The sequence below is a fragment of the Pongo pygmaeus genome, chromosome 9 (genome assembly GCF_028885625.2).
Source record: "Pongo pygmaeus isolate AG05252 chromosome 9, NHGRI_mPonPyg2-v2.0_pri, whole genome shotgun sequence".
NCBI classification, from domain to species: Eukaryota; Metazoa; Chordata; class Mammalia; order Primates; family Hominidae; genus Pongo; species Pongo pygmaeus.
In genome coordinates, this window is record NC_072382.2 from 33,664,896 (window position 1) to 33,681,762 (window position 16,867).

Consider the following 16,867-nt stretch of genomic DNA (forward strand, 5'->3'; position numbering starts at 1 on the left):
TAGCACAAAAGGACTCTGCATGAGCTTGGGTTAAGAATCATCACCATTTCTACTCTGTATTGTTAGCTATTTTCTCCTTTCCTGAAAATACAGACCTCACAGGTTGTTGATAAAGAAGGAAACCTTAATAACAAAAGACTGCATTTAATAATGTTCTGGTTCGCCCAGCCGTGATGGCTCACGCCTGTAATCCCAGCACTTTGGGAGGCCGAGGTGGGTGGATCACCTGAGGTCAGGAGTTCGAGACCAGCCTGGCCAGCATGGTGAAACCCCCTCTCTCTTAAAAATACAAAAAAAAAAAATAGCTGGGTGTGGTGGTATGCACCTGTAGTCCCAGCTACTCGGGAGGCTGAGGCACGAGAATTGCTTGAACCTGGGAGGCAGAGGTTGCAGTGAGCCGAGATTGCACCACTGCACTTGCACTCCAGCCTGGGTGACAGAGTGAGACTCAGTCTCAGAAAAGAAAAGAAAAAGTTAGTTCTGGTTTGATGACCCATCTCTCTGTTGTGTTATTTCACAGTCCTTTTCCACTGTAGGTGGCTTCATTTATAAAATATATATAATGCTGATGTTTTTGTCCTTCTTGCCACAAACACTAAGCCCCAATTATAATAAGCAGAACCATTTAAGTTTTCATCATATGACCCACAATGGATTTTTTTTTTTAGATGGTTTTACAAAATTGAGATACGATGGCTATGGGCCATCGCATATTCTTACCTGTGGGAAGACTTGATCTGGCTGTCTAGGCCTTTCTCTCTGACACCCAGAACTCATCCCAGATTCCTAGAATCTGGCACCTATACATGCACAAGGCATTGTCTATTACAGTCTATGGTTTATAAAACTATGTCTTTTTAAAAATATATATTTTAGATGCTATGGTGATGAATGAAATGCCAACTAATTAAAATTGTGATTTAAGTGACAAAAACTTATAACTTCTCTGTTTTTATGTTACAAAGATCAAGTGTAAATTACAGAAGCTTTCAGTCATTGGATGCTTTTTCAAATATGGAAATGTAATTGCTACTTAATAAATAATCACAATGAATATTCTTTTTTTTTTTTTAAGACAGGGTCTTACTGTGTCAGCCATACTGAAGTACAGTCTCACAATCTTGGCTCACTGCAACTTCTGCCTCCTGCAGAAGGAGGCAGAATCCTCCCACCTCAGCCTCCCAAAAAGTTGGGACTATAGGCGCATGCTGCCACACCTGGCTAATTTGTTTAGATGGGGTTTCACCACGTTGCCCATACTGGTCTGGAACTCTTGAGCTCAAGCGATCGGCCCATCTTGGCCTCCCAAAGTGCTGGGATTATAGGTGTGAGCCACCATGCCCAACCCATGATTAATATTTTTACAGCATTTACTACGTACCAAGCATTCTTATAGTACCTAACATACACCAACTCATTTAATCTTTACAAGTCTAGGATGTAGCTTATTTTTCTTATTTGTAAAGAATTTAAATAATTTCCCCAAGTTACAAAGCCAGGAAGTGGCTGTCAACCTAAATAACAGATTTTTTTTTTTTTTTGTCTCTAAAAATAATGATGTTTATTTGGGAATGGTTATTGCAATGGGAATACCCATGCCATAGTAAACTGTGTTCAGGGAAGTAAAGGAAGACAAAAGTTTTTAAAGGAAAAAGAGGGAGGACTGCATAATTGTTTTGAAATAATTATTCTTGGCTGCAAAAATCAATGACAAGTGTGGTACCAGTCCAAGCCTGGACAGGCAGTTGCTGGACAGATGTCCTCGCACAAGTATTTTTTTGTGTGTGTAAGGTTGCAATGGCCTTTGTGCAAGATTGTGATTTTTGCAGAGTCTTTTGTGATAGTTCTTGTTATCACACATTTATGCATGAAACTCTCCCTTCCTGGACTTCCCTGGCTCTATTTGCCAGGTTTTCAAAATTTTTCATCTAATTTTAATTAACACAAGTGATTCCATTCTGATTCTATCAACTTTCATCTGGTAGACCTGAGATTTAAAGTCGAGCCATCTGGCTCAAAGCCGGTGCGCTTAAACCACCAGGCCACACAACCCCTTAGCGTGTGGCTCTGAGATGCCTTTTGATATTTAAAATGGGTCTCAGGCTTGAAAGTGTAGGAAACCACCAGTGCGTGAAGAATATGGTCAGCCATTTATAGGGTGGATAGTAGAAAGGGCAATTCATTCTAAAATACATTATGGCTGGAGAGAAGGGATTCTCACGTGCATTGTCCACAGGAGTCAAAAAGCTTAGGGTTTGGATCATGGGTGGAAGATGGGATGATGGGATGAGGGCCTGGCATAGTTCATCTCCAGATTCCAAAGCTTTTATCTGTAGAAGCCCCTGCTCTGAGTCTCCTGTTGGAACTCACTGGGCAGACTGACTGGATGATGGCAGGTGGGTGGGATGAATGACTTACCGGCCGAGGCAGACTGTACTGATACATTTCTGGGCGGTAGGTCGGCACCCACTGCACCCCGGCCCTGGGCCGCGTCATGGTCCCCGGAGCGCTGGTCACCACCTCCGAATAGGGCAGGTGCTGGGCTGAGCCGTAGGCTTCTTGGTGCCGGCTCTGGCCTGCGTGGCCCGCGGATGCCAGGCTGAAGGCCTCCTCCAGCAGCATGTGCATCTGCTGCCTGACCTCGTCGATGGATGGCTGGGAGCTCAGCGTGGAGGTCTCCGAGTGGCCTTTCACCTGTCGAGACCTGGAATAGCCCCGGGGCTCATGAACTCTGTCAATGTTGGTTTCCTCTATGATTTCAGGCTCAGTCTGTGGGAGGAAACAAAGCCCACTGATGTGTTAATTAACTTTCCTTCCCATGAAGGTGCTCTGTAATTTACTCTAAAACATTCACTTGGACAGGTGCTAGGATGCATCTGTGCTAATTTAAATTATATCCTACGTGCCCTATCTAGGAATTCACACTACTCGGGTATTCAGCCAGCACTCTATCAGGAAGGCCACACTCTGGCTATCGGTGTGCGCTTCAGTTGCCCATAGATTGACCAACGCTGCAGGCTCTGCCTGTTAGTGTAACAGACTTGAGAAATGGCTTTCACTGATGACATTAATGGTACTTTCTAAAATCTTTTAGAGACATTCCCCACCCCTATGCCTTAGGGTATAAGACCCTGGAATGTCTTGTAATCTACACCTGGAGGGGTAGCATTCTAGATTCACTCCCTAAATGGTCCTGTGTCCAGCCTTTGGTTAAGGAAGTGCTGGTTGCCTGATGCTACTTATCAGAGAGAATAACAAAATCCTGCTTCTGGATCACAGATCTTAAAGCGTGGTACGCAATCAGAAGCTCTGGGGGCGAGGCCCAGCCATCTGTGCCTTAATAAGCCCTCCAGGAGATTCCAATGCCCGTTCAAGTTTGAAATCTACTGATCTAGAACGTTCTCCTGCCTTTCTTCACTGAACCTTTCATTCAGCGAGCAGCTTCAGTACCAGGGTGGGCAGACAGCTGGAACTTCATAAGCTTCCAGAACAGGCTGCATGGACGGTCTCGTGCTTGCCTGCTAATGAATGCTTGCTTCATAAGTGTCTGCTTTCTTGCTCTGAGGCTTCTGTGCCGTCATTAGGTGGGGATGCCTGTAGGAGTTTATTCCACCAGTCTGGACGTGCATGAATCTCAAGGTGCAAGAACACAAAAGGGAAGAGATAGGGACTGCCAAGGTGATACGGGGAGGCTGCTGCCTTGTGGCGGATGCCACAGCAATAGCTAGACCCCATAAAGGTGCACAGAGAAGATAAAAGACAGGGTGTTCAAAACATTCCAACCAGGAGAGTTACTTAACTTTTTGGTATTTCAGTTTCCTCATCTGTAAAATGAGGATAATACTGCCTCAAAGGCTTTTATAAGGATTAAATAAAGGTACATCTAAAGATTTTAGAATAGTAGCACATGGTAAAAACAATACTAGTTGCTGTCATCATCACAATCATCATTATTCCTTTATTCATTCAACCACACATATTTCCATGTAATTACTATGTATAAAGCACCTTGATGTATAAAATAAGCACAGCAAGTAAATGTCATGAGGGAATTCACCCAAAATGGGGAATCCTTCCCTCCTTAAATATTATACATGAAGGTCATAACTGTGTTATACTTCATTTTAAAAAGTATATTTACCTTTTTAGCATTAAATTAATACATGCTCATTAGCGAAGAAAGTGAAAATATAGAAAGCACAAAAAAATTACACATTTCTTGTCATCTTATCTCCTAGAGTTAGGACTTGGCTAAAGTTCAAGATGAAAAGTGAGGTTTTCTATCAGCCTCTAAGTCTAGATTTATCAACAAACATCTACAGTAAGTAATTTAAAATACTGTACTATTTTTATACTAATAAGAGCAAGGATAGATTCTGGACTAGAATGTAAAGTTACCTTTGCAATCATAAACAAGAACTCAAAGACATTTCATGCCTGGGTGCATGCCCCCCAAACTCCTGGGCTGGGGGACACATTGGGGCTCTTCTGCTCTTAGAAGCTCTTAAGAGAAAAGCTTAAGGTCACTGAGTGGGAAACGTGCTCCCTGAAAGCCAGCAGATCTGCCTGTTGAGATGTGGTTTTGCCTGGCGATATCTTCTACAACAGCAAATGCAACTCTTGAAAGTTATGTTCTTCACAATGCATAGAACATTCAGAACTGAATTTCAGAGCCTGAAGGGACTTTAGGAGATCACTAAACTCAAGCCCCATTTTAAATATGGGGAGGTGACTTATCTAAAGTTACGCAGAGGCAGACAATGGCAGAGCCTCCTGCTCCCAGCTCCTGACCCATGCACATCCTGCAGCACAGCACTGCCTCTCATGTGAATGTCCTGTTCATGCTGGTTGCTAGCCACACAAGGCCCTTCCTCCCTACATCCAGAGTCTCCCTGATACATAATGGAGGCTTAATGCTAAACTGCTCCCAGGTGGGAGATTAACAGCACAGGGGTGAGCTGAGGTACAATTTCCCCACCCCTGAGCTATGCTATGCATTTCCAGACATATTGGTAGATCTATTATCACATGAATTTATAGTTGTGCCTTACAGCAAAAGCATACTCCTTAGCAACATCTCCCTATTCCCACTGCCCCAAGAGCCCTGAGGTGTGGTAGTCCTGGGGGTGGGTGAGTTCTCTGAGTAAGGTTGGTAGGGGAGTGCTAGGCCACCGCACATATATGTGTTATATACATACACACATATGTAAGCGCTACCTTTGCTGGGAAGGTGGAGACTTTTTTCCAGGCTCCCACTGCCACCTACCCCATGACCCCCAAATGAAGATCAGCCTCTGCTTCCCCCACAGGGTTTCCATTCTGCATGGGGAGTTCCCTTTAATTGGAAGGTCCAAGTGTGCTCTCAACAGGCTTGATCCGGCCACCAATCATCTCTCGATAGCTACAGATAGAAACAAGACTAGCCCTCATTATACCTGGGCTTCCTCTCATCACACTTGGATTTGCTTACTTAAAGTGTGACTTCCCCAAGACTGGATACTCCCTGAACCCATTTCACCTCTGTTTCTCAGGAGCCTAGCACAGGCACTTGGCATTCAATCAAGCTTTGTGAACTTAAACTGAAATAAATTCTGTCCATTTCCCCTTGTTAGATAAAGTTCTAAATTTCTTTTCAAAGAATCAGTATGTCAGTATGTTCAATTCTTTGCCTTCTACTTTTAAACTTAACTTCCTTGTAAAGAAATCTTTTTCGATTACCTGCTCCACCCTGACTCATTCCGATTACCTGCTCTGTCATAACCATTTCCCCCCCCCAAACCACTCACCCCGTCACTCTCTTGAAATTAGCCAATCGGAATTAGTTTAGCCTGTGCAGTCTAACCTTAGCCAATAGGGGAACGATACAGCAGCAGGCGCCACATGCATCAGGGGTAAGAACCCCTTCCCCTCCCTTATCCAAGTGTGCGCTCACCATTGCTCCATCTGTAAGGGTGCACCCTTCTATAGAAGTAACTTGCCTTGCCGAGAATTAAAAAGAAAATTTTATATTCAAGTGCTATTTCTTTTGCGGCACCAAAACTTTATTTATAACACTCTTGAGGTGGAAGCTGAGGTTAAGATAAAAGGCCCAATTTCCCTAACACATTTCTTCCAATGCTAATGAGTTGCATGACAATAAGAAGTTGCAGGAAACCCCTAAGCCTCAGGCTCCTCATCTGTAAAATGGGAGAGTTGAACTACGGTCTGACATTTATGTTTCTTGGACTCTACTTGCCCTAGGAGATGCCATACTCCTCCTACTATCATCATCTTTGGGGGAATCTGACATCTACTCATGAAGAGAAACATCCCTGCACCTCCCTCCCCAGCTAAAACATATTGAGTAGTGATAAGTTTGTCCTTTTGCTTAACAGACAATTATTGGTTTCAACCCTGTACTAGGCCCTGGGTTGGGGGTGATGGATACAATACTTAATAAGATAGTGACCCAGCCCTCAAGGAGGTCCCAGTCAATGGCAGGAAACAAATAATAACAACACCAATAATAGCAGCTAATATTTATTAACAGCTTACATGCCAGGCACTGTTTTAAGTACTTTATACATATCGGCTCTTTTCGTCCTTATAAGAACTTATGAAGTAACAACTTGAATATTCCCACTTTACAGAAGAGGAAATTAAGGCATTGAAAGACAAATGTGTTGCTCATAATTAGCAGGACTGAGATTTGAACACAGAAAGTTTGATTCCGTCACCTAAGCTCTTACCCACTGTGTATGTATATATATATATAAACAGATCCATTACCATACTATAGTTCTGGGCTCTGACAGAGTCAAACAAATTTCTGTGACCAGAAAAGAAGATAAAATACTTATTGAGATAATCTACCTTATAAATTACTATAAGGATGAAAAGCATCAATGTATAAATACAAAGCACTCACAGTATCTGGCACATCAGCATTTGTTTAATAAACGTTAGCTGCAATTATTATTGTTGCTGTTATCTGTCTCCTTCCATAGACTGGGAACTCCTTCAGGGTTGGGTCAGTGTCTTATTAATCATTGTATTCACAGCCCCCAATCCGGGACCTTGCCCAGAGGTGAAGCTGTAATTGTCTGTTCAGCGAACAAATATAGTAGGTGCTCAAATTGACTCGAGGACCTGTGGTGTGCCAGCTCTGTCCTGGCTTTTCCACGTGGGTTTCCTCACTCAGCCTCTCAGAGCTCTGCAGTTGTGTCCGTTTTCAGATACGAGATATCACATCTACTGGCTGAACTTGCCCTAAACCCTTCTCCCTCACTGGCACATTTCTGAAAATGCCTTTTGCTTTTATTTGACAAAAGAGGGGAGACAGGAACAAAGACAAATCTCCCAGTGTTGGCTGACAGTTGGCTTGAGTTGGGGCCGTATCTGGGACAGAGAATATATTTTTAAACCTCTTTAACTTGGAATGGACCATACTTGCTTCTCTGACTTCCTATTCTTGAAAAGCTCTGAGAAACTCATTTTTTTCAAAAAGCTATTTTTATAAATTAATCAAGATATACTTCAATAAAACTCTAAAAATATTCATCAAGGAATGTCTGTTCATGGTAGGAAATTAGAAAACACAGATAAGCAAAAGGAAGAAAATTAAAATCTACTCTAATCCGATCACCAAAATTACTACTGTTAACATTTTGACCTCATGCACATCCTTCCAGATGTTTTCTACGCATATGAAATAGGATGAGGATTATGAATGCTAAAGCACTGCCAACGCCCTCCCCACCGCCCCAGGCCACTACAGAGAGTGTGGGCTTGACCCAGGTCAGTTTCTCCCTCTTCCACTTCCAAGGAGAGCCCACGCTTTGCCGCATAGATTGTGTGCGTGATGGAGACCAGAAGTGGGGATGGACAATGAGAGGGAGAAGAGGTGTGGGCTGCAGAATTTCATAGTGAGATTTTCAAGAGAGGTGCAGAAGCAGGTGTGGCATGTAAATGGGAGAGGAATTAAGGGAATTTAGAAAGTTTTACCGAGTATGATGTATTTGCCTTCTCACATATAAAAGTATAAGTAAAGGAGAAGAGGTATTTTAAAATTACTTTTGTTGGCAGAGTTCTTTTGACTTAGATACTCTCTCAGACTGAGCTGTTTGGGTCATGATTTTATAAACAGAATACATGCACACATATACATATATATGTAGGCATATATATATATTTTATATATCTGTAAACACATACACATATATGCAGGCACATATATATATGCACACATATATAAGGTTTTTAAAAATGGCATTACAATATTTTGAAATCTTTTTAATTCAACAATATTGTAAACAAGTATCTCCATCAATAAATAAATGTATAGAGAATAAGGATTTCATAGCATTCTAATAAATGGAGTTTTTAGGCTACCATATATTTAACAGTCCACTATTTTAGGTGTTTTCCTAAAATCTTACTATATGAACAAAGCTGGAATAAGTATCCTTGTGTTTAGAACTTTGCATATATGGCTGGACACGGTGGCTCATGCCTGTAATCCCAGCACTTTGGGAGGCCAAGGCGGGCAGATCATTTGAGGTCAGGAGTTCGAGACCAGCCTGGGCAACATGGTGAAATGCCGCCTCTACTAAAAATACAAAAATTAGCCAGGCGAGGTAGCGTGCGCCTGTAATCCCAGCTACTCCGGGGGCTGAGGCAGGAGAATCGCTTGAGCCCGGGAGGCGGAGGTTGCAGTGAGCCAAGATCACACCACTGCACTCCAGCCTGGGTGACAGAGCGAGACTCCGTCTCAAAAATAATAATAATAAAAAAAGAACTTTGCATATAATCATGAGTTTATCCTTAGGTTAAATTTCTAGAAGGAGAATTACCAGGTGAGAGGATATACAAGTAATTATAGTTCTGGAGAGTTATGGTATATCAGAACTCAGCAGCAAAGGCCACAGTATTTAGAAGAGATTTAAGCCATTCCTCTTCCACACATGGGTCCCTGGTCTTGTGCTTCATGGTGGCCACTGGATAGAGCAAGCACCTGCAATTCTTTTAATGTTGTTTTAAAATGAGTGAACCAGTCCAACACATCTACAGTAGTGCACACAGTGCTAAGTACCCACATGACTTCATCCTCTCTTTGAAACACCATGAGAACAAACTTGAAGGAAATTATAGCCCTGCTGGGAACCCCAAGTATCTTCTTCCTAAAAAATATTCCAAAACAATTTAGTCCTGGGGCACATTCTGTAGCTTTAAGTTTTATTCAAAATTAAAACTACTATCTTATCAGATAACTAATGGAAAGACAAGCTACCAACCACAAGGAAATATTAGGATTTGTATCCACAATATATAAATAGTTCCTACAAATGAATAACAAAAAGACAAGCAACTCAATTTAGAAACTGGGCAAAAGGCTTGAAAAGATACCTCAATGAAAGAAGACACAAAAATGTCCAATAAACACATGGAAAGATGATCAACATCATTAGGAATAAGGAAATTATATCATTTCATATTCAGTGGAATGGCTAAAATGAGAAAGATTAATAACAACAAATGTTGATAAGGTTGAAGACTAGAATTAGAACTGTTTTACTGCTAGTAGGAGCGGCAACAGTGCAAAAACTTTGTAAATTTGACTACAATTTCTTAAACATATACCTACCCTATGACCCAGAAATTCCACTCCTACATATTTATCCAAAATAAATGAAAACACTTATTAAGAAAACACATGAAAATGTTTATGGCAGTTTTTTTTTCATACTAGCTTCAAACTGGAAGCAATCCAAATGTCCAATAATAGGATAATGGATAAAGAAATAGTATTATACAACGGAATAGTACCCAGTATAAAAGAGAATAAAATACTCATACATGCAATAACATAGATGAATCTTGAGTGAAAGAAGTCAGACACAAAAGAGTACATACTGAATAAATCCCTTTATATGAAGTTCAAGAACAGGCAAAACTATAGTGATTTATATCAGACAAGTGGTTGCCTATGGGTGAGCTGAATATTGACTGAAAAAAAAAGTGAGGCAGTTTTCTGGGAGTGATGAAAACGTTTGGTATTTTCATTGATCTGGTGGTTATAAGGGTATACACGTTTGTCAAAGCTCATCACATTGTATACTAACAACCTGTACATTTTTACCATATGTCAATTTTCCCATACTAAAAGAAACAAAACGGATTGACATAGCTAGCTTGATGGGGATGGTCAGGGAAAGCTTCTCTGAGGAGGTGCCGTGTTTTCAGACCTGAAGGAGGAGAAGAGGTTGCCCACGTGATGGTTGTAGGAAAGCCCAGAGGTGAGAGAGAGTTGGCAGTGCTTGAGAAAAAGAAAGCACTGTTACAGAATGAACTGTGTCCCCCACAAAATTTTTATGTTGAAGTCCTAACTCCCAGCATCTCAGAATGTGACTGTATTTGGAGATGGGGCCTTCACAGAGGTAATTAAGTTAAATGAGGTCATTAGAGTGGACCTTTGGGTCAAAAGGACTGATCCTTCTAAGAAGAGGAAATTTGGACACAGCATGTATAAAGGGAAGCTGATATGAAGGCTCAGGGAAGAGATGGCCTTTCATAAACTCAGAAAAGATACCTGGAACGCATCCCTTCCCTCATGGCCCTCAGAAGAAACCAATCCTACCAACACTTTGATCTGGAACTTGTAACCTCCAGAATGGTGAGAAAATAAATGTCTGTTGTTTAAGCCATACCACCCAGTCTGTGCCCTACCAAACTAATACACAGAACTTGTAGCTGAAGCCCTAATTGTCAGGACATGGGGCTGGAGAGGAAGGCAGGGTCCAGATCACGTAGGGTCTTAAAGGCCATGGTAAGAAGGCTGGACTGTTGTCAAAGGGCAATGGGAAACTACCGAAGAATTTTAAGCAGGGAAGAAATGTGATTGGAATTTATGGGAGGCCGGTTAGGAAGCACTTGCTTGTGGCTATTGCTGTAACCTAGGCCAGAAGAGATGACAGGGGCCTGGATTAGGGTGGTCATGGACAGACAAGGGGTGGGTGAGTTCAAGATGTATTTTGGAAGAGAACTGGCAGAGCTGCTGATAGATTAGATGTGAGAGTGAAGGAAAGGCAAGAGTTGAAGTCAAGACTCTTTACCAACAAGAGGAACTGTATTACATGGGTCTCCTTAATGGTCTCTGAGCTCCCCAAGCATGTCTGGGCCCTTCCACTTGCTGTACTTTCTGCCTGGAAAGCTCTTCCCCTGGGGCGAGCATTTTAGGTCTGCTCAAAAGTCACCTCCCTGGAGAGCCCTGCTCTGCCCAAGCTATTCAGAGAAGCTCCTGGTACTCTCCACTACCTTCCTTGAGTTATGTTCCTCCATAGCCTTCCCGACACTGTGCTGTACATGTATGTGCGTGGGTGTTTGTTGCCAGTTTTCCCTAGTGTAATAAGTTAGTCTCCCTTATCCTCAGGGAAAATGTTCCAAGACCCCCACTGGATGCCTGAAATTGTGGAGAGTGATGATTCCTAGATACATGATGTTTTTTCTCATACAAACCTATAATAAAGTTTAATTTATAAATTAGGCACAGTGAGAAATTAACAACAATAGCTAATAATAAAATAGAACAATTATAACAATATACTGTTCACAATTTCATGGGTAGAAGATTCATTCTTGGCTGGGCGTGGTGGTTCACGCCCATAATCCCAGCACTTTGGGAGGTTGAGACAGGTGGATCACTTGAGGTCAGGAGTTCAACACCAGCCTGGCCAACATGGTGAAACCCTATCTCTATTAAAAAGGCAAAAATTAGCTGGGCGTGGTAGTACATGCCTGTAATCCCAGCTACTTGGGAGGCTGAACCCAGGAGGTGGAAGTTGCAGTGAGCCATGATTACGCCACTGCAATCCAGCCTGGGTGACACAGCAAGACTCTGTCTCAAAAAAAAAAAAAAAAAAAAAAAAAAAAAAAGAAGATTCATTGTTACCAGAGACTGTAGCAACCTCAGGATACAATTTTTTTTCTTTCCTTACTAAGTCAGCAACTTTCACCTATTAAAGGAAGCACTAGAGGGCTTTTCTTTGTCATATCCAAATTGCATTACCACTCTCACCCTTTGGAGCCACCACTAAGTAAAATAAGGGTTACTTGAACACAAGCACTTGAACGCATGCTGCGACGGTGGTTGTCTGAATAACCACTGTGTGACTAAGTGACTGACAGCTGGGTAGCATAGACATTATCCTTGTTGACCAGGATAAGCTGGACAAAGGGAAGATTCATGACCTGGGTGGGATGGAGTGGGATGGCGTTAGACTTCATTACACTACTCAGAATGGCACACAATTTAAAACGTATAAATTATCTTTGGAATTTCCCATTTAATATTTTCAGACCATACTCGACCGCAAGTAACTGAAACCATAGATAAGTGGTGACTACTGGATAAGCCCCATGAGGGCAGGGATATTGTCATGTTTCCTGCCGTATCCCAGAATGGCATATGGTAGAACATTAATAAATACTCATTGAATACATGAGTGTTAAAAGTCTGGAGAATTCCTGCTCTAAAGTCTTCAACAGTAAAAGACATTTCCATTTGTCTAAAACAAATGAAACAGTTTTATCTAGAATGGGCTTAACGAAGAGGGATAAAGGACTCTTGAGGCCACTTATTCTAGAATTTCTTGAGTTAGGCGCCCCAAAGTGAACAGGGGTTTTACAAGTCCACACTTTCCAGGACACACAAGCGGGTGTAACATCACTTTGCCCCACCTTGGTACTTCATTTCTGGAGCATAGGAATTTGAAGCCCCTCTCCAAACCCTGCCCGAAAGCCCTGATTTTCAGCTCAGTGTCAATCGCAGCTCCATCCTGCAAGAACAGATTCTGAACAAATTATGCAACTTTGTGGCAAGGGCCCAGAGACCGAGTGGGGGTTTCAGCAAGATAAATTCCTGGGCCATCTGGCCATGATGAAATTTATCTGGCTTCATGTCCATTTTTCTTTTCCACCAATCAGAGTCCTTTGGGCCACACAAAACAGTGCCACTTCTCTCCATTTAATGCCTCCTCTGCCCACTGCAAGTGCTGCCTGTTACTGAGGAAGGAGAGACATATTTAGAAAGTTGCTTCTGGAAACCACATTTCAGGGAGTTCTCACCTCACCAGGTGGGAAGAAGACCATGATGGTACAGGAGCAGAGAGATCTTTGCAGCAGTTTCCCATGAGCCTGCATCCTGGAAGCTTCTCTAATAATAAAGTGAGACTGGTTCCCCTCAGAACAGGCAGTGGGGTTCAAAATAATGGCTTTGTGACTTTTCTGCAAAGGTGTGCAAATGGAATTAAAAAAAATGTTTTCAGCAAAATTTCAAATTTCATTCTGTTGGCCCTTCCAAAGGATGATCTATGATCACTCCAGGGCTATGGGGATGTGAGGACAGCATGCTGTTTCTGTGTTTCAGGTCAGTAGAAAAGACATTAAAGGGTCTCTCATAGACTTCTAAGGAAATAGAGGACCTTTCAGAGAGTGACCCATAATCAGAGTCTCCACTGAGACTATGAAGATGGGACAGACAAGGATAAAAGAAGGTGCTCCAATGCTCTCAGCATTACTCACTGCCCCCAAAGCAAAACATCTTCCCCGTGTAACAGAAGTCTCAGGTGCCAGCTCAACTTCATGTCTTTCTCCCCCCATAACTTGTTGCTCTCTAAGGAGCAGGGGAAATTCAATTACTGAGCAGCCCACAAGATCCATTTGCCTTGAGTTGCAACCACTGTCCCACCCTGTGTTTGCAAAAACATTACCTTAAAGGTCATCTCTGGAAGTATGGCCTTGTACTACAGCAAGGTGGGAGAGGTCCCAGGCACCCTTCACCAAGCCCATCCCTTGTCCGGTCATGCCGGAGGAAGGCACCCTCGGAGGAGTACAGTCCTCTGTTTGGTGTGTGACACAATTCAGAGCAGTAAGCGCAGGCCGGGCGTGGTGGTTCAAACCTGTAATCCCAGCACTTTGGGAGGCCGAGGTGGGTGGATCACTTGAGGTCAGGAGTTCCAGACCAGCCTGCCCAACATGGTGAAACCCCGCCTCTCTTAAAAATACAAAAATTAGCTGGGCATGGTGGCGCATGCTTGTAATCCCAGCTACTCAGGAGGCTAAGGCAGGAGAATTGCTTGAACCTGGGAGGCAGAAGTTGCAGTGAGCTGAGATCATGCCACTGCACTCCAGCCTGGGCGACAGAGTGAGACTCTGTCTCAAAACAACAACAACAAAAACAGAGTAGTAACTGCTAGAAAAGAAAAGAAACAGGAAAAGGAGAGTATCACCCTCTCCCTCCTGGGAAGTTATAATAGCTAATGTTCACTGCCTGTTTTCTATATGCTTTGTCTGCATTAACTCATTTAATTTCCACAACATCCTCATAAAGTAGGTACCACTGGTATCCCCATTTTACAGATGAGAAGACTAAAGTGCAGATAGGTAGGTAACTGGCCTAACTTCACATAGCTTGTAAGTAGCCAAGCTCCAGAGGCTATGAGCACAGCCCCTACACAGTACTACCTGTGAACTTCAAGAACAATATATAAACCACAGTCATAATTTAAAACACCTCTTAAAAAGGAATCAACCCGAAAGTAAACATATTAAGAATGGCTTTCTCTCTTGGAAAGCTAATTCGCGTTTTGCTTTCTAGGTGAGTCATCGCCTGCTTTTTTTCATCTTAGCTGAGCTGGCACTGCAGGGAGCAAGGAAACTGGGAGGATCTCTCCCGTGAGTCAGCACTATTCCATCACAAACAGGCTCTCCCCGCCATCCACTCAAGTCTGCCCTTTCAACTCTTCAGCTCTTGAAAAAACCAGACAGATGCACAAAATCCCTCTGTCACTCTACCTGTGTCTAAAACATGAACCTCTGGCTGTAGCCTGGACTTCCTGAGCTCACAGTGAATAGTAGTCATTACACAACACCACGCTGATCTTTCCCTTCAGAAAGTGCCAACCAAAGATGACAAGAGGGCTGGGCGCAGTGACTCATGCCTGTAAAAATCCCAGGACTTTGGGAGAAAGAGGCGGGCGGATCCCCTGAGGTCAGGAGTTCGAGACCAGCCTGGCCAACATGGTGAAACCCTGTCTCTACTAAAAATACAAAAAAAAAAAAAAAAAAGGCTGGGCATGGTGGTGGGCACCTGTAATCCCAGTTACTTGGGAGGCTGAGACAGGACGATCGCTTGAACCCGGGAGGTGGAGGTTGCAGTGAGCTGAGACCACACCATTGCACTCCAGCCTGGGCAACAAGAATGAAACTCTGTCTCAAAAACAAACAACAACAAAAAACACAAAGATGACAACAGGCTGAAACTGGAGGGAAGAGTGACGTGGAGGAGACTGTTGGCTGTGTTCCTTAAAATGCCCAACACAGTTCTCATGTTTATAATCCCAGCACTTTGGGAGGCTGAGGTGGGAAAATTGCTCAAAGCCAGGAGTTCTAGGCCAGCCTCTATGGGCAACATAGGGAGACCCCATTTCCACAAAAAAAAAAATTAAAAAAAAATTAAAAATTAACCAGGTGCGGTATCACTCCTGTAGTCCTAGCTACTTGGGAGGCTGAGGAGGGAGGCTCGCCTGAGCCCAGGAGGTTGGGGCTGCAGTGAGCTGTGATTATGTCACTGTACTCCAGCCTGGGCGACAGAGCAAGATCTGGCTCTCTAAATAAAAAAGTCCAACTACAGGTGTTCCTCAAGCAGCAGGTACTGTAGCAGGCACTGTGATGGCCTCAGCATCCATCTCCTTCTCTCCGTGTTTCAGCCAGGGGGGCTAGTGGGACTAAGCTGCCCCAGCTCCATCAATGGGGCCTGACTAGGTTAAATTAATCAGTGTAATCTCCCTGCATTCATTGCTACAGTGATTTCATGAAGGGCTGGACACTTGGCATATGATGGCTCAGTCAGAGTAAAACCCATAAACCTTGTCTTGAGGTTGGGAAAAGAGAATTCCCTCTTGCACTGGTCCATGCAGGATGTAGATATGAGGCCTGGGATTTCTTACCAGAGTCCACCTGCGGATACGGCCAACACACAGGGGAACACAGAGCTGTGTATAATGCAGAGGAACAGACTGGGGTCCCACCCAAACCATGCCTGGATTTACTGCAAACAACTCATCCTGTTCATGTTTTAAGATGGTTTAAGTTGGGGTTTCTGTAGCTTTTGCCAAAGGATTTTAGTGAATAACCACCATTCACAGTGAACTCCAAATGGCAATGGACATCTGCCTATGGTTTTGATATTTGGTCAAATCCAATGTGTGTTTGGCTCAGAGCTAGAAACATGCCCCATTTTTTCAAGTCTCAGCTCAGGAGTCACCTCTTCTGTTTAACACACTTGTTTGTTCATTTGCCCAACAAATAAAGACAGCGCATCTACTATGTGCCAGTTACTATTCCGAGTGCTAAGGTTTCAAGGATAAATAAAACATGACTCCTGTCCTTGAGGAGTTGCATGGGGAAATAATAAAAGTAAACTAACTAATGGAAGTTGGAGGTGAAGGCTTTGACTGGGGTATCAGGGGCTATTGGAACACAAAGGAGGGGCCCATAGGCATAGGGGCCAGGAAAAGGTGCTGGGGAAGGTCATGTTTAAACCAAGTTCCAAAAGCATTGCTTAGGTCAGTAGTTCTCAGCCAGGAGCAGGTTTGACCACCAGGGGACATCTGCAATGCCTGGAGACATATTTTGGTTGTCACAACTGGGAGGGGCTTCTGGCACCTCATGCATAGGTAGAGACCAGGGATGCTGCTAAAAATCCTATAATGCACAGGACAGTGCATTATATGAAGAAACTCTACAGCCCTAAGTGTTAACAGTGAGGAGATTGAGCAGCCTGGGCCTGGATGAAGCAGGTGGGAAGGGAGATTCCAAGCAGAGTGATACA

General features: G+C 43.1%; 1 protein-coding gene across 4 annotated transcripts in view; it reads right to left on the reverse strand.

Annotated features, from left to right (window-relative positions):
• Nucleotides 1-16,867, reverse strand: part of KIAA1549L (KIAA1549 like) — a 302,953-nt gene that overhangs the window by 25,281 nt on the left and 260,805 nt on the right. For all 4 annotated transcript variants that reach the window (XM_054437742.2, XM_054437739.2, XM_054437741.2 and 1 more), the window contains exon 17: nucleotides 2,419-2,769. In XM_054437742.2, the coding sequence (XP_054293717.1) occupies nucleotides 2,419-2,769 (351 nt within the window). The remainder of the gene's footprint in view (nucleotides 1-2,418; nucleotides 2,770-16,867) is intronic.